The 24,316-nt window shown below is 41.1% G+C and overlaps 4 protein-coding genes across 14 annotated transcripts in view; 2 read left to right on the forward strand and 2 right to left on the reverse strand.

Annotated features, from left to right (window-relative positions):
* Positions 1 to 6,979, forward strand: part of LOC309648142 (uncharacterized protein) — a 28,342-nt gene extending 21,363 nt beyond the window's left edge. For all 4 annotated transcript variants that reach the window (XM_082436411.1, XM_082436412.1, XM_082436413.1 and 1 more), the window contains one exon: positions 1,566 to 6,979. In XM_082436411.1, coding sequence (XP_082292537.1) covers positions 1,566 to 3,475 — 1,910 coding nt within the window. In that variant the 3' untranslated portion in view covers positions 3,476 to 6,979. The remainder of the gene's footprint in view (positions 1 to 1,565) is intronic.
* LOC309648210 (zinc finger protein 677-like) overlaps positions 1 to 24,316 on the reverse strand; it is a 205,574-nt gene that overhangs the window by 145,557 nt on the left and 35,701 nt on the right. The gene's annotated exons all lie outside the window — the stretch shown is intronic.
* Positions 1 to 24,316, reverse strand: part of LOC309648115 (zinc finger protein 525-like) — a 219,054-nt gene that overhangs the window by 94,357 nt on the left and 100,381 nt on the right. The window lies entirely within an intron of this gene.
* The window catches only part of LOC309648108 (uncharacterized protein), a 363,120-nt gene continuing 353,889 nt past the window's right edge, over positions 15,086 to 24,316 (forward strand). For 6 of the 8 annotated variants that reach the window (XR_014256475.1, XR_014256476.1, XR_014256477.1 and 3 more), the window contains exon 1: positions 15,141 to 15,633. Coding sequence is in view for 1 of the 8 variants with exons in the window: in XM_082436242.1 (XP_082292368.1) it covers positions 15,126 to 15,134; positions 15,436 to 15,559 (133 nt within the window). In the remaining 7 variants the exon portion in view is untranslated. The other 2 variants (XM_082436242.1, XR_014256480.1) reach the window with 2 other exon arrangements.

Raw genomic sequence — 24,316 nt, forward strand, 5'->3', positions numbered from 1 at the left:
ACTTTCTGTGTAAATTTGTGTTATGTACATAAACCGTGTGAATCAGCTGTCCTTATTTTAAAAATAGTGGTGATTTACCTCAAGCCTTAAAACAAATTAGTGTTTTTTTGTGTTTTGGTTTTTTTTATTAGGTTGTGTGGGGTCTTAGTTGCGGCAGGTGGGCTCCTTAGTTGCAGCTCGCCAGCTCCTTAGTTGTGGCATGTGAGCTCTTAGTTGCAGCATGCATGTGGGATCTAGTTCCCTGACCAGGGATCGAACCCGGGCCCCCTGCACTGGGAGCGCGAAGTCTTACCACTGCGCCACCAGGGAAGTCCCCAAATTAATGTTTTTAAATGGCTTAGAATATTGTATGTTTTACAGTAAAGACTCAAAAAGTTACTTTTCTATAATAAGATATGTCAACTTTCTGTCATATTTATTATGAGATATCCCTTTGTCTGCAATACACCTTGTATGTTTGTATTTTTCAGTATATTCTCAACAATGTTGTCTCTGACCTTAATTAGTAAATTTTCAAAGCACATTACTCTGTATCACATATAATTTGGTGCCAGTGAACAGGATAATTAAAGGGCACTGCATAGAGAGGGAATTCCTCTATTAATTGACTGATATAACTGCAGTCATGAAATCATAACTGTGACTTCTGACTTCTTTCTCCAGCTCTTCTTTTAATGTTATGTATTTTCCTGACATGATATTGCATAAGTCAGTGATTTCAACATAACTCTCAGTTCTTATATTGTGTGCTCCTTCTAGAATATAAGTCCTTTCTTTATTCTAAAGGGGGAATGTTAAGAGTTCCACAGAGTAAAATTTTCTATAATATGGTGACTTATTATTTATGCTGGCTTTATCATGATTTACTAGAATATTTATCAATTTATATTGTGATTTATAGATGATGTTTTTTCAGCATGTTATTATGCAATATATCTGACACGCACCACTTATTAATGCTGTAAAATGCCTATTCCCAATGGGTACATTTGGATTTATAATGTGTATTAAGATAAATATTTTGTTTTCTTATAAATTGTTTTACTGATTTATTTTCTCAATGCTACAGTGGTTTTGTGATTCTAAACTGCGAGTTATTTAGATCGTTCATCAGATAAGCTTGTGTTGGATTATGTACCATTACAGTACCTTGGCCTTTAGTACTTATTTATGTACAATAATCATGCATAAAATATATATTATGGTTTTTTTCTCCTCAGTTATGAGACAGCAGTATGTTTACTGCCAACAGGGATGTGATCTTTGTGGTCATGGTGGAAAATACCCTTTCTTTGAGAGCTAAGTTTGCACAATGTGAGTGTTTTTGTCGTAGGGTGTTTGACTAGGCTACCCTAAAATTAATTTGAATTACGTGTGATTATTCTTTCATTAATAAAGGATCCTATTTCTTTAGTGTGTCAAAAAATTTGAAGATCGTGGTTGGGAAGTTTTATAACTCTATTCAGGATAAGTATTACCTTTGGCGTCATATCACGTTTTCAACATGAAACGTTTATTTACGATCTGTAATTAATAGGATACCTATGTTTCTTTGTATCTTGTAGCTGTCTCTCATATACATGTGATCAAGAAATTAAAACCAAAAGCGAACAGTGACACAGGAGAAATATTCCAAACAGTGATGTTGGGAAGACATGAAAGCCATGAAATCAGAGGTTTTTACTTCAGGGAGATCCAGGAAAACATGCATGTGTTTGAATGTCAGTGGAGAGATGATGAAAGAAATTACAAAGGAATGCCTATAACCCATAGTGAAAATCTCACTGACAGAAAAAATCAACATGGTGGAAGGGATACTGGAAACAAACGTATTGAAAATAGGCTTACATTAAGCTTTCAGGATGAACTGCATATATTTAAAAGTGCAGAGAAATTTGATGAATTTAATCAGGCTGACAAGAGTATCAACAGTAGTACCTCATTTTTACCACTTCAGACAATTTCTTCTATTGTCCAAACCAACATTCCTAATACATATAAGAATGACTTTATGCATCCTTCAATACTGACACAAGACCAGAAAGCATACAAGAAAAAATCTTACAAATGTAATGAGTGTGGCAAAACCTTTCCTTATGGCTCAAACCTCAGTAGACATCAGTTAAGCCATACAGGAGAGAAACCATATAATTGTGATGTATGTGGTAAGGTGTTTAGTCGAAATTCACACCTTGCGTGTCATCGGAGAATTCATACTGGAGAGAGACCTTACAAATGTAAAGAGTGTGGCAAAGCCTTTAATCAGCGCTCAAACCTCAGTCGACATCAGGTCATCCATACAAGAGAGAAGGCATATGAATGTGATGTGTGTGGCAAGGTCTTCAGTCGAAAATCAGCCCTTGGAAGTCATCAGACGGTGCATTTTGGAGAGAAATCTTACACATGTAATGAGTGTGGCAAAGCCTTTAGGAAGCGTTCAAGCCTCACTCAGCATAAGAGGATCCATACTGGAGAGAAGCCTTACCTATGTGTTGAGTGTGGAAAGGCCTTTAGGAAGCATTCAAATCTTACGCAGCATAGGATAATCCATACTGGAGAGAAACCTTACAGATGTAATGAGTGTGGCAAAGCCTTCAGTGTGCACTCAGCCCTAAGGAACCATCGGATCATCCACACAGGAGAGAAACCATACAAATGTGATGTGTGTGGCAAGGTTTTTAGTCGAAATTCAGTCCTTGCAAGTCATCAGAGGCTGCATACTGGGGAGAAACCTTACAAGTGTCATGAGTGTGGGAAGTCATTTATTCAACGTTCACTCCTTTGGATTCATGAGAAAATTCATACTGGCGAGAAACCTTACAAATGTAATGAGTGTGGCAAAGCCTTTCCCGTGCGGTCAATCCTCACCCAACACATGAGAATCCATACTGGAGAGAAACCTTATGTATGTGTTGAGTGTGGCAAAGCCTTTACAAAACATTCAAATCTTACTCAACATAAGACAATCCATACTGGAGAGAAACCATACAAATGTGATGAGTGTGGCAGAGCTTTTACCCAAATTTCAAGTCTTAGTAGGCATCAGAGAAGGCATACTGGAAAGAAACCATATAAATGTAGTGCGTGTGTCAAGGCTTTGATGCAACCTTCACAGCTTTGGGGTTATGAGAGAACTCACACTGGAGAACACAAATGCAATTTGTGTGGCAAGGCTTTTATCCAGCACTCAAGCCTTGAGGCACATCAGAGGATTCATAGAGGAGAAAGACCTTATAAATGTAATAAATGCGATAAGGCTTTTATCCAGAATTCACAACTTTGGCGTCACAAGAGAACTCATATTGGAGAGAAATCTCATAAATGTAATGAGTGTGGCAAAGCCTTTACAGATAGTTCACATCTTAATCGACATAAGATAATTCATACTGGTGAGAAACCTCACAAATGTCATGAGTGTGGCAGAGCTTTTACCCAATTTACAAACCTTGCTAGGCATCAGAAAATACATAATTGAAAAGAAACATTATAAAGCTGATACATGTGGCAGTGCTTTTATTAAAAGCTGAAGCTTTGGGGATCATTGGAGAATTCATAGTAGAAAGAATATAATACAAATATAAGGATTGAGATAAAACTTATGCAGGTGGTCAAGCCTTAAAATCAGAGACTCCATCAAGGAGAGAAATCATATAAAACTTAAGTATGTGGCAAAGCTTGTAACTAGGCTTGTGGAACATAACAGAATTCTTTTTTTTTTTTTTTTTCGTAACAGAATTCTTACTAGAGAGAAACCTTCCAAATTTAATGACAGTGATCAGCTTTGTCAGAAATGTGTACCTTTGTGGTCATGAATGAATTCACATAAGATAGAAACTGTACAAGTGTGTCAAGGCCTTTAAGCAGTGACCTCAGGGTACACCACAAAGAATTCATACCGGACAGAAACATTACAAATGTAACAAAGGTGATAAAGTGTTCAACTACTGCTGTCAATCGACTTACACATAAGAAAATTTATACTGGGGAACTAAATCTGCCAATGGAGAAAGGACGTCTGTGGGAAAGTTTAATTATCTTCAGTTTGTGACATTTTTTTATTCAGTTATTTGAGGTTTCTTGAAAAGGCTACATTATTGTTGATGACCCGCAACCTGAAGTTAGAAACCTGTTGATGTTGTAGTTTGATTACATGCTTTTCATTTGTCACCATGATGGTCTCAGGGAAGGGATCAGTAAGATGAAAGGACCTACTTCTTGGGAATTCCCTGGCAGTCCAGTGGTTAGGACTCCACACTCTCACTGCCAAGGACCCAGGTTCAGTCCCTGGTCAGGGAACTAAGATCCCACAAGCTGCGCTGCACCGCCAAAAAAAAAAAAAAGGACCTACTTCTTTAGGTGGGGTTTATTCATATCCATGTAACCTAGAAAAACTAAGACACAGCTTTAAGATACAATGTGATATAAATTTGAGAGCCTGGGGAGTGACAGAATAGATGAACACTGATAATACATTATTTGGCTGTTTGGGTTGAATGGCATCTATAACAATCCATGTTAGACTCAAACAACTTACAATTTTGAAAATGTATATTCATAATTTGCATTTAGCTATTCACTCCATGGTGTATCCTAGATTATTTCTGTGGCTATAATAAAAATACAGTGAAATTTCAGATTCTCACACCCTAATACCTGCCTCCCCATTCATGGATATACACGATATGATTATAGTTTTGCCTGCCTTTTTGTGTGTGGAGGCCAAAATTAGACCCGTGGATTACACCTTTACGTGAAGTGAAAATAGAAATATAGTAAGGATATGAAAAATAGAAGGAATTTCAGAAGTAAAGATAAATATAGCAGCCTATTTTTTGTAATTGGAGCACTCCGGGAAATAATTTGAAAGGATTGGTGTTCATGAGTTTCCTTTTAAGAATGAACATACACAATGAGAATTTTTTGGATAGCTCATATATTCACCCTGTAACACGTTTCGTTAGTTTGAACTTGTGCTAACTCTGCTGGAACAGGACAGAGCCCCACTCAAGTTTTGGATGTCAGGACTAATGATTCCATACACTAAAGTGTTTGCATATGAATGTTTGTTACATAATGAGCCTTTCTGGGGAGAGCAGGGTAGACTTCCCAAGTTGTTCCAAAAATGGCTACAGAGAGCAGAGAACGCTGATGGGCTTGTGTTATGGTGGATACAGGACCAGGCTGGGGTGATGGTACTTTATTGTGGTGTGAACCTACAACTGCTGCCAAGGTTGGGAGCACTCGGGCCTTATCTAATCAGCCTGTCCTGCCCAGTTGGGCAGAATCGGAAGAGGTTTTAGTGAGGCTTAAAGGTGTCAGTAGTCAGACATCAAAAATGGAAACAGACTCTTTTGTATAAAACAGAACGTCTACATTTGAAACTCCTGAATTCTTGCTTGGGAAAAGACCACAATTTTCATAATGTGATAACGTGCTTGCTACATTCCTTCTCCTGATGCACACGTAGATCCCATTGCACAATATGATTATTGAAAATGGTTGTGAAATCCTATTTACATAAATTGCCTAAGATATTTTCATACTTGTTTCATGAAAATTAATATGTGGAAGTGTGTACGAGACAGTACATAATGATTCAATAATTTTTCATAATAGCCATGTTTGAAAGGCTATAAAAATCTATTTGAAGTTATAGTAATAAGCAATATGTTTCATAGTTTCTATACCGTAGTAACATTCCATTTTGTTAGTCATATTTATCGTCTTTTTAAAATACTGTTTAGCCCAATTTGTATATTTAATTTGTATTTCCTTTTTATTGATTCAGTGAAAAATCTGGAGGATGCATAAATCAAGTTATTTTCAGTTTTGTGTGGTATGAAAATGTACATAGAGCAATGACAGGTACAAAGCATGTGTTATATAAACACAAAGAGGCCTCTCACGTTTTTAATTTAGGTTGAGAGAATTGAAATGATACAGGATAATGAACTAAAGTCTCAGAATGTGGAAGCAGGAGACTTGTTGCTAATGTGCAGGTGCATCACTGGAATGTTTGGAAACTTGATATGTTAATTTTACCTTACAGTGTATCTCTCCAGTTCCTCCCCATCTTGCCGTTATTCCTGTCATCGTCTTTTCCTTCCATTAGTACAATGGAAACTGGAACTCATATCCCCAACACCTTGTAGGCCGTGGGTAGTATAATAGAGCAGATCTCTTTTCTGAGTTTGATATGGAGATATTAGATTATGTTTGTTTTGTTGAGATATAATTTGCATATGATAGAATTCACACTTTTTAAATGCACAGTATGGTAGGACTTGTATATTTACAATGTCCAACCACAGTATTTTCATCATTCATCACTCCCCTTTAAAAAAAACAAAAACAAACCTGCACACTTTAGCAGTTATTCCATATTCCATCCCCAGGCACAAGGAAACATTAAGTTATCTTCTGTCTGCATGAATGTGGCTCTTTGGGGCATTTCATATAAATTAAGTCATATAACGTGGCCTTGTTTCTCTCTTCTTTCAGTTAGTTTACTGTCTACAAGGGTCATCCATATTGTAACATTTATCAGTGCCTCATAACTTTTTATTGCTGAGCAGTAATATCCACAGTTTGATTACCCAGTCATCACTCGTTGGAGAGATTCTTTACACATTTTGGCTATTAAGAAAAATGCTTCTATGGACACCTTTTACAAGAAGTCTTTGTGGATATGTTTTCCCTTCTCTCAGGTATATTTGTGTAAGAGGAAGTTATGATTGTGATATTGTGATTTATGACATATAGATTTGGGCATTCAGATGAGTAATGCGTTACTTCCACTCACACCCTATTTGGCGAAAGTGTTCTCAAGGCCTTGTCTAGCTGCACAGTGGCTGAGAAATAAGGGGAACACACAGCTCTTGATGCGGAGCTATTAAAAGAGCGAAGAAAGTCATTATGTTGGTGTAATTACCATGCAACTGTATGTGGAAATTAAAATGAATAAAAGTGAAAAATATAATTGAGAAGTATAATGTAAGAATTATTTCATGTCTTTCAGAACAAACATAACTTTAAAATAACATTTTAAGTTCACCCTCAATTGAGTATGTTTGCCATTTCCAGGGAAATCCTGTTGACATCTCTGCTGCTTCATGGGAAATATTTATTGTAGCTTTCCCAATTCTGAACATCACTGAGTTATGATATAACAGCTATATTTCCATTAAGTTATAGTCCAATATTAAAATACATTTAGAGGTGACATTAGACTATTTCCCAAGTACAAGCCTTTTGTATGTCTCTTACTGTCAGGGAGGATGGCATGGATGAATAACATCTCAAAATGGATTTTTTTATTTCCTACCCTGATACTAGAATCAGAATATCTGTATTAAAACTTGAAGAATTATTATTTTTTAAATTTATTTTATTTTTTAATTTATTGGCTGCATTGGGTCTTCTTTGTTGTGCGTGGGCTTTCTCTAGTTGTGCTGAGCAGGGTCTACTCTTCATTGTGGTGCACGGGCTTCTCATTGCGGTGGCTTCTCATTGCAGAGCATGGGCTCTAGGCGCTCGGGCTTCAGTAGTTGTGGCACACGGGCTCAGTAGTTGTGGTTTGCGGGCTCTAGAGCGCAGACTCAGTAGTTGTGGTGCACAGGCTTAGTTGCTCCGTGGCATGTGGGACCTTCCCGGACAAGGGCTCGAACCTGTGTCCCCTGCATTGGCAGGCAGGTTCTTAACCACTGTGCCACCAGGGAAGTCCCTGAAGAATTAGTTTGTTTAGATTGAGATGAAGCTGAAAGGAAATAAATCTGTAATTTAGACAACACTAAGTCCTCTAATAACTTTTGCCTCATTTGAAACGCCTCATAGACTGGCCATGAGTTGCATGGGATATTATACTCTCAGGCTTTAGAACAAAGTCAGTTGATATATCTCTTGCCACAATTATCCTTGGCTACCTTGTCATTTAATAGCATTAATAAGGGGTATTTTACTTTGATCTGCAAAATGTTTTCTTGAACATCTTTTTCCTTTACCTTCCTCTGTTTTTGAGGTGTGAATATGAAATTCCAAAATTCCAATCCCTTATTAATTATGGTGGCCATTTAACACAACTAGCTAATAATATTTGGGGGGAAAAATGTCTGGGATTATTGTTTCCATGAAAACAGGACGAAATCTAATAATGAAAAGGGTTTTAGCCTCAGCCTTCACCCTTCTTCGTCATCCCTCAGCCAGGCTGCTATTAGGACACCGAAGACTTAAGTGCTCACGGCAGTAGAAGGGGCAGAGGACTCATCACTCCCCACACGGCACCCTCTGGACTTCCTGTTAGGCGAGAATGATAAACCTACTTGTTTCATTCACTGTTTTCTAGGCAGTTGGTCACTTACAAAAACAAAAACACAAACCTGTTCTACGTGACAAATAAGATTATTATTTTGTATTGGGAGTAGAATGGAGCATTGGAGAGGGAATCTTGAAATTAATATTCAGTGGATTGGGGGCTTCCCTGGTGGCGCAGTGGTTGGGAGTCTGCCTGCTAATGCAGGGGACACGGGTTCGAGCCCTGGTCTGGGAAGATCCCACATGCCGCGGAGCAGCTAGGCCCGTGAGCCACAACTACTGAGCCTGCGCGTCTGGAGCCTGTGCTCCGCAACAAGAGAGGCCGCGATAGTGAGAGGCCCGCGCACTGCGATGAAGGGTGGCCCCCGTTTGCCGCAACTGGAGAAAGCCCTCGCACAGAAACGAAGACCCAACATAGCAATCAATCAATCAATAAATCAATAAATCTTTAAAAAAAAAAAAAAGAACTAAAAAAAAAAAATATTCAGTGGATTGGAAAAATTCCATGAAAACATTACTTCCCTGATGAGTTAGATCTGTTTAGCACATGTTGCCTAAAATTCACAATGTGTGAACAAAACGCAGCGTGACCATTTACGACATGCTTAGTACACTATGTTGGAAAGTTAATTCTATCAGTAAGAGAGGATTCTGGGACTTCCCTGGCAGTCCAGTGGTTAAGACTCTGCGCTTCAAATGCAGGGGCTGTGGGTTTGATCCGTGCTTGGGGAACTAGCATCCCACATGCTGTGCAGCACAGCCAAAAAAATTTTTTTTTTAATTTTTTAAATAAAATAATAATGTGACAGAGAGTATCATCCCCTTTGGAAAAAAAGAAAAGAAATGATTCTAATTACTGATGACATAGCAGGAAACAAAATCAATGCCTTAGCTTCCAGTAGCTTATATTCCATAAGGGTAATTCAGCAATAAGGTACGATGTTTTAAAGTACAATGAAGGTGTACATGTACAATGATAGAGTGACAGCGTGTCCTAATATAAACAGTGTGTTCAGGAAATGCCCAGATGAGAAGGAGGAAGAAATTATTGGATTGAGAGAAGAGGAGGTCATTGGTGACTCTGGAAAAGAAAGTATCAGTGGATGGTGGATGTGAAAGCTTGATTGGGTGGGGTTCACGGGAGAACTAGAGGCAAGAATTGAAGACAAAAAGCATAAACAAGTTTGTAGTATATTGTGCTCTGAAATGGAGCATAGAAAAAGAGGTACTTAGTAGTGGGGAAAATATAATAGTTAATTAAGAATGCTTTGTTTTAAAGATGGTAGAGTGCATAAAAAGGTTTTGGCATGTGTGTGTGTGTGTGTGTGTGTGTGTTGGTCTTTGTGTGTAAGATAGGCAACACCACCATTTGTGTATGCTGATGAAAATAAACCCCTAAAAGTCAAATACATGGGCTTCCGTGGTGGCGCAGTGGTTAAGAATCCGCCTGCCAATGCAGGGGACACAGGTTCGAGCCCTGGTCCGGGAAGATCCCACATGCCGCGGAGCAACTAAGCCCTTGCACCACAACTACTGAGCCTGTGCTCTAGAGCCCGCGAGCCACAACTACTGAAGCCCGTGTGCCATAACTACTGAAGCCCGTGTGCCACAACTACCGAAGCCCCCGCGCCTAGAGCCTGTGCTCTGCAACAAGAGAAGCCACCACAATGAGAAGCCTGCACCCCGCAACAAAGAGTAGCCCCCGCTCACTGCAACTAGAGAAAGCCCGCGTGCAGCAGCGAAGACCCATTGCAGCCAAAAATTAAATAAATGAACAAATAAATAAATTTTTAAAAAAGTCAAATACATGATGCAGTGGAGGAAGGATGCCACGCCGTCCTGACACAGAGTGAAGTTGGCAACAAGGGCACAATCGCAGGGTCAGCCGCAGCCAGGAGCAGGGACAGACTTCACAGTCGATACTGAGGAGAGAACACAGGCCCTGAGGCAGATGGGTGAGCCAGTTAGAGGAGGTCTCTTCCCTTCACTCCAGGGGCTCCATGAAGAAGAAACAGGGTCTCAGAGAGGAAAGATGGGAGAGGATGAACTGGGCTGATGAGGGCCTGTAAAGGAAAGGTATGCAGCAGACACAGGGAACGTGAGGGGACAGAGCTGGGAACCTGAAGTGAGACCGGTCAGTCTGGGGGTGTGCTTTTCTCCAGCGGTGACGAGCCCCACAGGGACAGCAGAGGAGGCACAGCTGGGTGTGATGGGGATGCCAGGAGGGCAAGGAAGTGGAGGGTCACAGGAGAATGAGTGCACCCGTCCTTTGCTTTGGGGCATCTGACTTGCACGGCTGTGAGTAAGTGACAGGGTGTGCTTGTCTCCATGACGGAAAAACCACCCGGATAAGGCAGGGGAGTGTATTCCACCGGCTTATCATTTCACCCCTGATGCAGACAAGACAAGCCCGGACTACAGTACGTACTCCGTATGTAGTCAGCAAATTAATGAGAAGAACACAGAGTGAAACTCGTACACCCTGCGCCATGGTCTTCACTTTGGGGGACGGATGTGTGCAGGGGGCCTTTGCCCTGGAAAGAGTGAGGAAGGAGCTGACCAGGAACAGCACAGGCGGGTCTAGCCAAGGGTCCTCCATCCAGACAAAGCCCCTTACCCTTAACAAGCGCGAAGGGCAAGTGTAAGTTCAACCGGGACTGCAGTGAGCTTAACCAAGGGGTAGGTGCCTAAGGCTGAGCAAGACCCAGTTCGGAAATAAAAGAGCCTAAAATCAGCAGAAAAAGGAGAGGCCTCCCGGCTGCCTAGACCCCTCGATGGACAAAAGTTCTTTGTTGTTTGCAGTGACATTGGCTTAAATATTCACAGCCTCAACTGCTGACTTGATTGGGTTTGTTGGGATTGTGTAAACCAACAGTAGAAAGTAGAACACCAGGAAGCTGGTGTCTGAACCGAACAGTAGAGGGAAGGCTGGAAGACTTGAGGGAGGAAACGTAGGCAAGGGGCAGACAAATCACTTTGTTCCTCAAGTCTCCTACTTGTGAAAGTATCACCATTACTATTCTAGAGAAGACAATGGAAAAATATGCACAGAACCAATGTGTGTTTGTCAGAAAGACAAGCTTCTTTCCTAAATGGGCCCTCATTAGCTTCCTGCATTCTATTCTACTAATTGCTGAACACCATTAAATATTGTTGAAGGTGGAAATGAAGTTATCAGACCTCAGGTAATCTAGTTTTACTTTCTCTAGTGCTCATATTAAAGAGAATATACCTGCCTACTAAATATCCATAGAAATAATGCAAAATCGATTATTCTTTAGGTCAAAAGAATCCCGGTGTTATCTGGAGACTATATATTTTACAAGCTTCGTTATCCACACCTGAACATTCAGAAATATAAAACAAAGAGCTAAAGTGCCTTCCAATTTTAAAATAAAAAATAAACTTTCCAGGTACTTTCAGAATGAATGTATAGTGAATTTGAAATTACATTATATTTAGATATTATTGATATGTATATGATGAAGTGAACAAGTTCACCTTAAGTGTGGAATAGAATAACAATTATATAAAAAATGCAATTTGATTAAAGTTCATATTTTAAAGGCAAGACAAGAAAAACTTTTTCTCTACCCTTTGTCTTCCCTTCCCTCTAGTGTGCGTTGTGCTTGCACATTATGCATTAACTAGACCTCCCCAATGGCAGAAACACCTGCTCCACATTAAAGATCGACTTTTATTCTTCTGGTGCTAGCTACGTAACTCCTTAAAAGATAACATTCCTTTCTCAAACCTGTAAGGGGTCATGGTGACTCACCACCTGCGTTATACATGCAGACATATTTAGTGAACTTTATTGTACAATGTCAATCTGTTATTTCCCTTAAAGATAACAGTTGGTTCAAAAAATAGGCAGAAGATCGAAAGAGACATTTCTTCAAAGAAGACATACAGATGTCCAATAGGCACATGAAAAGATGCTCAATATCGCTAATCTTTAGAGAAATGCAAATCAAAACTACAATGAGGTATCACCTCACACTTGTCAGAATGGCCATCATCAAAAAGTCTACATATAATAAATGAGGGAGAGGGTGTGGAGAAAATGGAAGCCTCCTACACTGTTAGTGGGAATATAAGTTGCAGCAGCCACTATGGAGAGAACAGTATGGAAGTTACTTTAAAAACTCAAAATAGAGTTACCATAGGATCCTGCATTTCTGCTCCTGGGCACATAGCTGAAGAAAACTCTAATTCAAAAAGATACATGCACCCTAATGTTCATAGCAGCAGAATTTACAATAGCCAAAACATGGAAGCAACCTGAGTGTCCGTCGACAGATGAATAGATTAAGAAACTGTGGTATATATACACAATGGTATATTACTCAGCCATAAAAAAGAATGAAATAGTGCCATTTGCAGCAACATGGATAGACCTAGAGATTATCATGTTAAGTGAAGTAAGTCAGACACAGAAAGACACATATCATATGATATCACTTATATGTGGAATCTAAAAAAACATATAAATGAACTTATTTACAAAACAAATAGACTCACAGACATAGAAAACAAACTTATGGTTACCAAAGGGGAAAGTGGGGGTGGGGGTAATAAATTAGGAGTTTGGGATTAATACATACACACTACTATATGTAATATAGATAAACAACAAGGACCTACTGCATAGCACAGGGAAGTTGAATGGAATACAATTTAAATGTGTGAATGTAACTTATTAGTCCCACCCATTTGGCACTCAGGCTTAGTTGCTCCGCAACATGTGGGATCTTCCCAGAGCAGGACTCGAACCCGTGTCCCCTGCATTGGAAGGCGGATTCTTAACCACTGCGCCACCAGGGAAGTCCCAGCACAGGGAAGTATATTCAATATCTTGTAATAACCTATAATGAAAAAGAATCTGAAAAAAATATATATATACTTTAGGATATATATAATATATAAATATTATAATATGTTATGTGTGTGTGTGTATACCTGAATCACTTTGCTGTACACCTGAAACTAACAACATTGTAAATTAACTATACTTCAATTTTTAAAAATGGTTTAAAAAAAAGATAACAATTGGTGCAGAACAGACTGGGTCTGACAACCTTGGGAGATAATGGGTCGCACCTAGTGGAAGTTAACTTAAACACTTAGGACCTTATTAATGATAATAGCTATACTACTTGTATTCTGCCTATTTTACAAGATTATTGTTTCTTGCATTACCAAATGGGTGACCGAGCCTCCAATAAAAATAATAGTGACTATGTGACTTGAAACAGTGGACCAAATATAGTCCTATAAGATAAATGATTGTAATAGTGTAACTCTAGATATGGGAAGAAGCAACAAGAGGGAACCCGGACCGTAACAGACTAGTAAGATAGGCGGTCCAGAGGCTTTTGTCTACTGTTAACAGGGCTTAGTCCAGTTACAGCACATCGAGTAGCCCATCCACGAAATCCTCACCTGACCTGGGAATGAGCATTCTTAGCACCGTGGGACAAAATGGTCACGAAATGCCTCCCAAAACTTGGTTGAAGTTAAGACCGAAAGGGAAGGGGTTGTAAAATAGAGAATGTTGCTCACCACCCAGTTCTACAAGAAACAAGACATTAGCCACCGCAGTCACTGAACTGCAGCCACCCTGACAGGAATTCAGGGCGAAGATCAGGATGAGGCACTCTCTTCTCTGCTCTGGGAAAACTGGCAGAACTGGCCCACACATAGATATTTTTAGGAGACAATTTTATGAACCCAGTTTCTTGCATCTTCCCATAGTTAAAAAGGCACTAAAACCATTAACTGAGACAGCTGTTCCTCACCAACAGCAGTAACCTTCTTCCAATACGTGTGCTTGTATTGCACTGTATCTCTTCCCCAAAATCACATATATACTGGCCTCCACCCTTACCTCTTCCGAACGGTCCTCAGAGCTCTTTGAGGGACTGTCTCCCAGGTTATGATCCTCAGATTGGCTTAAATAAAATATTCCATTTCTTCCTTAGATTGACTATTGATTTTTTTTTTTTTTTGTCGACAAATTTATACAGTTCATAAAAAACTTTTGCTCTTTTTTAAAGCAAAGATTAGGGACCTAAATTGTCACTGCTTAGGCCCTCCACTCCTCACATCCAGGTCTTGTCCCCATCAGAGTCTCTGGAACTGAACACAGTTGAATTTGGCCTCCTGGGTGAATGGAGACTAGAAACAAAATGCTGTTCACAGCGTTTTAGTATTAAAGAGCCCATTCTACCCAGGGAGAGTTTTGTATTTCATATTCTAGCTTGTAATCCCTACAGAGATAACTCCAGTTGCTGTTTATTTAAACTGCTTAAATTCATTCTAACTGCAGGATATGTTCCTGGATCCAAACACCACCCCACATCAATCCCTCACTGAGATCCCAGTTCTCTCAGTTCAGGACGGGCGTTCAACCCTCTGGCAGAAAATAGGTTCTGACTTAAACCGTTTTCAGCTTGTTAAAAAGAAAATATCTTAATTTCCAAAATAAGTGGCCCACACAACTGTAAGCTTTTACTGTTAAACTATTAAAGACAATAACTTAAACTAAGCTGGAAGCAATGCTACCTCACACGACACAAAGACTCTCAAGCATGTCTCAACTCGGAAAAGAGTTTGGGAGGGAAACTGAAAGACGCGCAGACCACGCCCCTAGCCGGCACGCGCCCCTCCCTCTCGCAGTCGCTGCGCAGGCCTGGGCTCCTTACGCCCCGCCCCTTCTTGGTGGTGCTCCGCTCAGGTCCCGTCCGTAGCCCATATGCGCACGCGCAGTTTCTTTCAGACCGGGAAGCGAATAGTGCAGAGCAAAGGTCACAATGGGAGCCGTGAGTTAACATTGTTTTTCTAGCTTAAAACCTGCGCCTCGCAGTCCCCTCTCCAGACAGACACTTAAAATGAGCAGTTTCGAGGCAGGGGGAACCACCCCTCCCTCCCCGTCACCGACCCCGCCGCCCGGCGTTCCCTGCGCGGGCCTCGGCTCCCTCTTCGCCCCACCCCTCGCCGATAGCGCCCAGGCCCCGCCCCCGGAAGCCCCGCCGGAGTCTCAGCGCGCGTAGCTTCTTATGGCCCGGGAAGCGGACAGTGCGGAGTGGAGGTTGTACTGCCTAGCGTGTTTCTCGTTTGTAGTGTAAATCTGTGCTGCGCGGTTCCGCTGATTCCATCCTCAGGGTCTTGGGAGTCACTACGGACCTTAACTCCCAGCAGCCGGCCCTCCGACCCAGTAAATCCAGACATCGCTGTTACAGGTCGGGTATGTTTTCCTTTGGGTTTGAAATCGTTCTGAGGCGGGTCCCGGTGCCCTTGGCTTTTCTACCTTCGGTCCAGGTAGACACCTCTATTCGTGACATTTTCCTGCTTTAAATCCTTTACTACCTCCGCCTTCCCCTATAAAGTCCTCTTGCGCGAGGTGGATTCGCGCCCCCCAGCCTCGCCCCCTCGGCCCCTGGAGGGCAGCGCCGGCCGCCCCGCTCCCGGACAGGCTGCGTCCTCTCCCCGGTCCTGGGGTTCTGCAGAGCCCGCCCCTCTCCGGAGACCCCCTCCCTCCCCGCCCCTCTGTCCTCGCCTCCGCCTCAGGCCGGTCCTTCTGCCACCCAGGCCTCCCCTCCCTAGTCAGCCCTTCCCCTCACCCCGCGTAGGGGGAGGTGACGTGAGCTAGCCGTGTGACACCACCTCCATTGGAAAATGGTCCCTTCCTGTCCGCGGGCATCTTATTCAGTCGCCGTCACCGTAAACATGGGGGCGAGGGGGATCAGGAGCAGCTGAGACAGAGCGACTGAGAGAAATCGAAGAACTGAGGAGAAAAGAATGGGGGAGAACCGATGGGAACATGGAGAGTGGCTGAGGACTTGTAAAGAGACGGAAAATGAAAGTGATTAAGCCTTGATTGTAGCAGGTGAATAAAATAGAGAAGTCAGTTAAAAAGCCGGATCTCCGGGGATTGGAGAGCAACCTAGAGACAGGGGCTCTGGATCAGCGGTAGGGGGCGGGTGACAGCGGTGAGGCCCTTCACACACGGAATTGGGGGAGAGGATAAAAGAGTTGGAACCTCGGCCTTCAGAGCAGCTTGGTGCTGGGAGAGAAAGAGGACTAGTGACTAGAAGAGCAGAGGAAGAGAGAGAGAGCAGGAAGGAAGCGTCCCCACGGGGTGCTAGAGAGTTGGGAGGAAGGGAGTGTAACAGGGAGAGAAGTGAAACCACACACCTCAGATTGGGACTCGAACCCACTGTCCTTTAACTAACATCGCCCACCTGGTCTCAGGACTTAATGAAGCTCAGGTTCTTTACATCTCAGCGTAGAAGGAATTCAGCGAGAGGCAAAGTGAGAGGTAAGAAGTAGATTATTGAGAGACATACACACTCCATAGACAGAATGTAGGCCCTCAGAAGGCGAGAGGCGCTGGGATATGCACATTCCGTAGGCAGAATGCAGTCCGTCTCGGAAGGTGAGAGCGGCCCCAAAATATGGGGTGGTTAGTTTTTAGGGGCTGAGTAACTTCATAGTCTAATGAGTGGGAGGATTATTCCAACTATTTCGGGGAGAGGCGGAGATTTCCAGGAATTGAGCAACTGCCCATTTTTTGGCCTTGTATGGTTGGCCTCGGAACTGTCATGGCGCCTCTGGGTGTGTCATTTAGCTAATGTATTACAATGAGCGTGTAACGAGGCTCAGAGTCTACTGGAAGTCGGGCCTGATCGGTTATAACCAGTTTTTGTCGTATTCTCAACAGCTGTGTCATTCTTCTAAAGGTTGCGCCCCGTCCCCTTCCGTCCTGTCTCAGAAAAGGTGTAACCGAGAGGGCAGAGAGGGAGGAGGGGTGGGGGAAGAAAGAAGCAGAAATAATGGACATTGAGGGCAGTCTGGTTGGGCAGAAAGAGCAACAAGAGGGGGAACGGTTGCAGAGTGGGGCAGGACAGGTGTGAGGGAGGAAATAGAGAGGAGGGCAGGAACGGCAGGAGAGCGGAGGGGAACGAGAAGAGAGACAGAGAAATAGGGAGACAGAGAAACAGAATGAAATGGAAACACCTAGTAGTGCAGGTAGAGGGGGGAAACTGGATTCGGATGGGTGGTGAGTTGTTTGCATATGGATGATTAAGTTGTGATAATACTGATTTGTGTCTTTAGAATCTCATACATTTAAAATTTGTTTAAATTGGGTTTTCCCTGGTGGTCCAGTGGTTAAGACTCCGTGCTTCCACTTCAGGGGGCACAGGTTCGATCCCTGGTTGGGGAACTAAGATCCTGCATGTGGCACGGTGCGGCCAAAAAAAAAAAAAAAATTTTTTTTTTTTGTTTAAATTATGCAGATGAGGATGGGAATTGCAAAGCTGCTGTGTACAAGGCTTGTGCAGTTTGTAATCACTTGTATGTGAAGATAACATTTGCCCACCATGTTCAGCCAGGGGGCAGGGACTTGATTCACTCAGTTGTGAGTCACCCCCTTCCCTTTTCCTGACTTGGAGCAGAGGAGGAGGGAGAGGACACGTGGGGCAAGAAATGATTGAATCTTTCACTACATGGTGCCTTTGTAAAGGAACGATTGGAAGTGTTTTTTGTGTGATGGATTTACTTTTGCTTTATCATTTCTTTACATAGCTTGGAATAAATTTTAGTATGTACAATTTGAACTTTCCTGTAAATAATTATTAACTTCTGGAATAAGCTTTGGTGGCCTTCTATAATCAACTCGGGTACTACTTTTCTAAATATGATATATTCTCTATTTTTTTTGAACTTTGACACCAGAATTTTTAGATATAAAAATAATTCACTGGCTTCCCTGGTGTCGCAGTTGTTGAGAATCCGCCTGCCAATGCAGGGGACATGGGTTCGATCCCTGGTCTGGGAAGCTCCCACATGCCGCGGAGCAACTAAGCCCCGTGCGATACAACTACTGAGCCTGCGCTCTAGAGCCCGCGAGCCACAACTACTGAAGCCGGCATGCCTAGAGCCTGTGCTCTGCAGCAAGAGAAGCCACCACAATGAGAGGCCCCCGCTCGCCGCAACTAGAGAAAGCCCGCGCACAGCAACGAAGACCCAATGCAGCCAAAAATAAATAAATAAAAATAAATAAATTTTTTTAAAAAATTTCAGAAAATATTTCTTTTTAAAATGTTTCAGGTTTATTCGAGACTTGACTGCTTTCTCCTCATTAAGTTATATATTGGAAATGTTCTTTGGTAACTAGTAAATAATTTGACTGTTTTGATAAGGACTTGGAAAGATGTTAGTGATCTTTTCTATTAACAGTTAAAACTTAGTTTAACCAGTTAGCTTAATAATAATACATTGCCTTCCCTTTTATGTGATCTGTGAAAATCGTGAGCTGTGAGGTGACATGAAGATGTTTCCCTCAGGTCCCTCTTGATTGTCACTGCAGTTGATGAAGGATGGGCTGGATTGACTTGGAATCTTCCAACAGAGCCCCTCTGTTCATGATGAAGAAGTTTGCTCAGAGCTTATTTCTAAGTTGACTCCTTGCTATGTTTTCCACAGCTATGTTTTTGCAATTCTGTATTTTTAAAGTATTTTACTGTGATTTTTCTGGAAAAGAAGAATTAAATGGTATCAGTGTGATCAGACCTTGAAAGAAGCTTCCTTTGCTCAGGAACATGAAAGATGGTCCCAGTGTTTTAAATGGGACAGACGTAAGCAGAAATTCTCAGTCTGATAATCCCAACGTCCCTGGCATATCTGATTCTGATGTTTCCTCCGCCTCTTCCAACTGTGATTGCTGCCTCTGATGTGCCTTGTAATTCTTCTCGTGATAGACATGATGCACTGGGTAAAAGCAGTTGCTGTAAATAGGCCTTTAGTAATGTGATGGTGGGGTGTGGGGGGAGGGGAAGCGTTCAGAGTTCTGTGAGTGGGTCTCAGTCTTTTAGTGAGCCTATACCTCTGCACTGTGAACTGCATATATAATTCTCATTCTCCCTTCCTTTTGTGGGACAAGATGACTAGTATGGTCTGCAGTTGGGTGTTTCCCTCCCAGCAAGTCAGTTAGGTTCAAAACCCCAGCAGGTAAGGCTATGGTTAAATAGTCTCACCTGTGGGCGGGCCTTTTTAAAAGGAACAGCATGCTCAGGTGTATTTCAAACTAGTTCCTTTTTCTCTGTCCCCGTTGGAAGCTCCAGAGTCTTTTTCTCCGGTATTTACTATGAGAACTTGGTTGAGCTCCTGCAGGTGAAACCCACAGTTGCATGGAGGGGCCCACCTATGACTGGGTCCCTTGGAGTTTTTACATCTTGGACTTGTCTGCTCTGAGCCTCCAGCAATTTGTTAATTACAGTTCAGGTTTTTTTCTTTGTTTACTCTGGGACCGGTTCTGGTGGAGTTTCAACTCGTGAGTTTCCACTCCGGTAAGTTGTGATTCTTTTTGTCTGCCTCTTTGTCTCTCCAGTTTTTGGTTCAACTGAAAATTGTTGTTGGCTCTGTGACTACTTTTCTTAAAGTTGTTGATTTTTTAGTTCGTTCAGCCTTGTGGTTAGAACAGAGTTGCAACTTCCAATCTCCTTTCAAGCAGATTCAAGACACATGGGAAAATTTTAATTTTTTCATATATCTAGGACGTTTAATAGATTACTTTGTATTTTGTCTTTAGTATGGGATATTTAGTATTTCAAAAGGTAAAGATGATAATGTGGTTTATCCTTGTTATAAAGGACTGAGGTTTCTCCATTAAAAATTTATATGTGCTTTCATATAAATTTTTCAGCCTATGTGAATTATATGCTCTATTTAAAATATTTTAAATAATATTTCATTTTACCAGACTTAAGATTTTATTCATTAAATATTTTCATGGACCTATTCTGAGCAGAAACTGTTACTAGTGCTGGTTAAAATACAGTTTGAAGACAAATTGGCATGTCTTCATGGAGTTTCCAGGGAGTTTTTAATTTAAATAATTAATTTGTTTATTTGTAAAATTTCCATTTTGTCCTTCTTATAAAATTTTGTATTTCTTTAAAATTTCTACCTTTTTGATTTATTTCAAGTATGTTTCTTTGCCACATAGAGCATAGCTTTATAATAGCTGCTTTTAAAATCTTTATCTGATAATTTTATCATCTGAGTCATCCCAGAATCAGTGTCTCTCAGTTGCCTTTTCCCTTGAGAATGACCCCTATCTTCCTCAGTTTTGGTATGTTAAGTGTTGTTTTATTATTATTATTTCATGGATGTTGTGAATTGTGTAGACTCTGGGTTTTGTTATAATCCTCTGAAGAATGTTGATGGTTTGTTTCTGTAGGAGATGGAGTTTATTTTGTTCAGACTGCCAGTTGTGTTTAACCTTTTGTTGCAGTGGCTCAAGTCTCAGTTGTTTTCTCAAAACCTTGGTCATGCTGATTTTGGCCTGTCTCATTTGAACCTGTGAGGTTCAGGGGTTAGGCTGAGGTTAGGCTGAGATTTTGCAAGTGGTTCAGATGTCAGCTGAGTGCTCAAAATTGTTGCTATGCTGATTTGGGTTTGTGCAAAGCACGTGTGGTTCACATGTTAGGCTGGGAGTTTTATGGGCTTCTACACAGAAACGCTGGTGCCTCTTTTCAAGCTTCCTCTCCTCTAGGATTTTCTTCCCATACTCTGGTCTAACTAAGTGACTTTGTTCCATTGTTCCCTGGCCAGAAATATCCAAATTTTCTGTCAGCGCTTTAGCTGCACGTGCTGTGTGCCGCTGTGCAAGTGGTGTCCACCCTTGGTGCAAAACCATGCGACTGGTTGCTTCTCCAACTTTTGGCTCATTCCCGTCACCTCTCTGCTCTTGTTTACCTTCCAGAGTCCTCAAGTCATGTTTGTTTTCTTTTGTAATGTATCCAAATTTACTGTTGTAATTAGTGAGAGGGATGGGTGCCAGGGGCTTTGATCTCATAGGCAGTATTTTATTAAATACATATTTCCCTTGACAGTGAGCCATTAAAGGAGTCGCCGCCCGCATTTTGAAAAGTAGTATGTTTGTAGCATTTCTGAAGGTGTGTCTGATGAGTCCCTGAATGGTATAGGCTTCTGAACCAGTCAGTATTGGATTCAGCTCTAAACTGAACCCACATGGTAATTAATTGGCACCAATTAGGTAAGCGTGCCTTATCGCTGCCCAGCTGCTTGGCAAGAAAATAAGGTTGGGAAATCAACTTTCATCTTTGCTATTTAAAATCACCCATATCCATTATTTTTGAATTTGAGCATCTGCCATCTCTTCTGAAAATTGAACAGACACATCTGTCTTGGTAAGCTGGTAGATTTAAACAACAAAAAGGTTTCTGATAAAGTAAACATTTAAAAACAAATCCTATTGCTGCTACAGCTCTATCAGGTACTCACATGCAACTCACTTTTAAACTGGAAAATAATTTCACTCAAATTATACACACTTTTGGGACTTCCCTGGTGGCACAGTGGTTAAGAATCCGCCTGCCAATGCAGGGGTAATGGGTTCGAGCCCTGGTCCGGGAAGATCCCACATGCTGTGGAGCAGCTAAGCCCGTGTGCCACAACTACTGAGCTTGTGCTCTAGAGCCCGCGAGCCACAACTACTGAGCCTGCACGCCACAACTACTGAAGCCCACGTGCCTAGAGCCCGTGCTCCACAACAAGAGAAGTCACCGCAATGAGAAGCCTGCGCACGGCAAGGAAGAGTAGCCCCCATTAGCTGCAACTAGAGAAAGCCTGCGTGCAGCAATAAAGACCCAATGCAGCCAAAAATAAATAAATTTATTTTAAAAAAAATTATACACACTTTTATGCTTTAGTAGCTTATTGCTAAGAGGGGACAAAAGATAATAGTAATCTATTAGTTGACTGCTTAATCTTTATGTGGTAACTGCCACAGTCAAATCCAAATTAATGATTAGATTTCCAAAGAAAATGTTTTTATTTTCTTGCTGATGGCAGTCAGTCTGGCATCCTATATACGGACCCTGTTGTTAAACATTTTGAGCCAGGAAAATATTTTAAAACACACAGCAGTAGAACTTACTATTGGTTGAATTATTCATATATATTCCCAAGATGAAGATGGGGAGAAAATCATGGCATCAATAAATACAGGATACAGTTCTATTTTAGTAATCCTCTGAAGATCATCCTGCAAGTCTATAACAATTTTCTTATTAATTCTCTCTTTATTTGTATGTTATATCCCTTGTGTTGGGTAAATGGGTGTGTAATTGATTTTAATTTAATGTTATAACACCACATTGACTTCTCTATTTTTCTCATACTGAGAACTTTATTTTTGGTATAGTTTCTTGAAGCTCATGGTCTGAAATTGAATACATTGTGTATAAAAGTTTTTATAATTGTTAGAATCAAAATGACATCTGCCATTTTATAAATTACCTAGAATATAATGATGAAATAGAGAAATTGTCTTTTTTCTATGAATATGACACTCTTTTCATAAAAGAAACTTCAAAAATAGATTTAATAGTTACATATAAAAGCAAATTGAGAGTAAGATGTTTCTAACTTTTGACCTTTTGACGAATTCTTTTCTTCCAAAAATATCGCTGTTGACTATGTCATAAAGAAAATAAATAGTATTAAGAGGAAAGTATTTTCATGTAGAAAAATAACTAGGTCTCTAGGCTCCTGTATGAGGTTGCTAGGGCTGCTGTAACAAAGTTCCACAAACTGAGTCTCTTAAACAACAGAAATTTATTGCATTATAGTTGAGGAGACGAGAAATCAGAGATCAGGGTGTCAGCCTGGCTGGTCCCTTCTGAGATCTGTGCGGGACACTCTGTTACTTGCCTTTCTCCTAGCTTCTGGTGGTTTCCTGATGATCATTGTCATTCTTTGGCATAGATTTTTCTCTGCCTAAGAAAAATCTTCATCTTCACATGTCATTTTCCCTGTGTATGTCTCTGTGTCCAAATTTCCTTTTCTTATAAGGATACCAGTCATATTGGATTAGCATACTCACTAATGACCTCATTTAAACTTGATCATCTCTATGAAGACCTGTCTGCAATAAGGTCACATTCTGAGGTACTAGGAGTTTGGACTCCAGCATATCTTTTCTGAGGAGAAACAGTTCAACCCATAATAGCATCCAGAATCAGGAAATGATTGGAGCTGGAGCTTTATTTATTAATCATTCCCTTGCTTTTGCATGTTTATGTAATTTCCAAGACTATAACAACCCACTTCTGTTTGTTTCTTTCTATTCGGTTCCTACGTGTTTTAGGGAGAAGAAATACACTGATGAAAATTTAATAAAGCAAATTATTTAATTCTTTAAGGGCTTTTATTTCAGTATAACAATAACTCATTCATTTTCTCTTTCATTCAAAGAAATATTTTTGAGTACTCTGGGAAAACAGACTTTCATTTCATTAGGAAGAATTCAAAGGGTTCTGCCCTCTTGTGGGTTGAGTGTCTCTGGACTTGTGCAAATTAAGAAGTTGTTGTCTAAGCATTAAAAAAAAAAAAAAGCAAGCTGGAATTTTCTAATTGTTGCACTTCTCCAAGAAAATGTTCCCTTTCATTATTGGGATTAAATAAATGGGACAGGTGATAAGAACAAACTGTGCCCACTGGCCCTTCAGGTGACCTTTTCAGAATTCAGTTCCACCTGGTCTGTTCTCTAAACTCAGACCTTCTCAGAAATGTCTCCCCTCTAGGCCTCAAGGAGATGAGATGGGATGACAGACTAGACCAGAAATTCTCAGTCTGAGCAACCCTGACCCCTGAAAGGATTGGCCAAACTGGGTGTGTATCCGTGTGTGGCAGTTCTTGGAAAGAGTGTGCAGTTGTAATTAGAATTTTTTAAATGGGTCCCAGCCCTCCCAGAATGAAAAACAAAAGTGTTAGGATGGAGGCAGGAAGCTAGGCTCTGAGTCAGAGAGCCCGTAGTCAGTCTTCCTTCTCTGCATTAAGTGTAAACCTAAAGGGAGTTTATGTCGGTCCTGGCACTCAGACCTCCAATGGCCTCCATTTGTCTTCAGGACAAAATCCCAACTCCTCACTGGCTGCTCAGCCCTGTGTCATCCTCAGGGCCCTGCCAGGGTCT

Source organism: Balaenoptera physalus, assembly GCF_965194825.1.
Source record: "Balaenoptera physalus genome assembly, chromosome: 19".
NCBI lineage: Eukaryota > Metazoa > Chordata > Mammalia > Artiodactyla > Balaenopteridae > Balaenoptera > Balaenoptera physalus.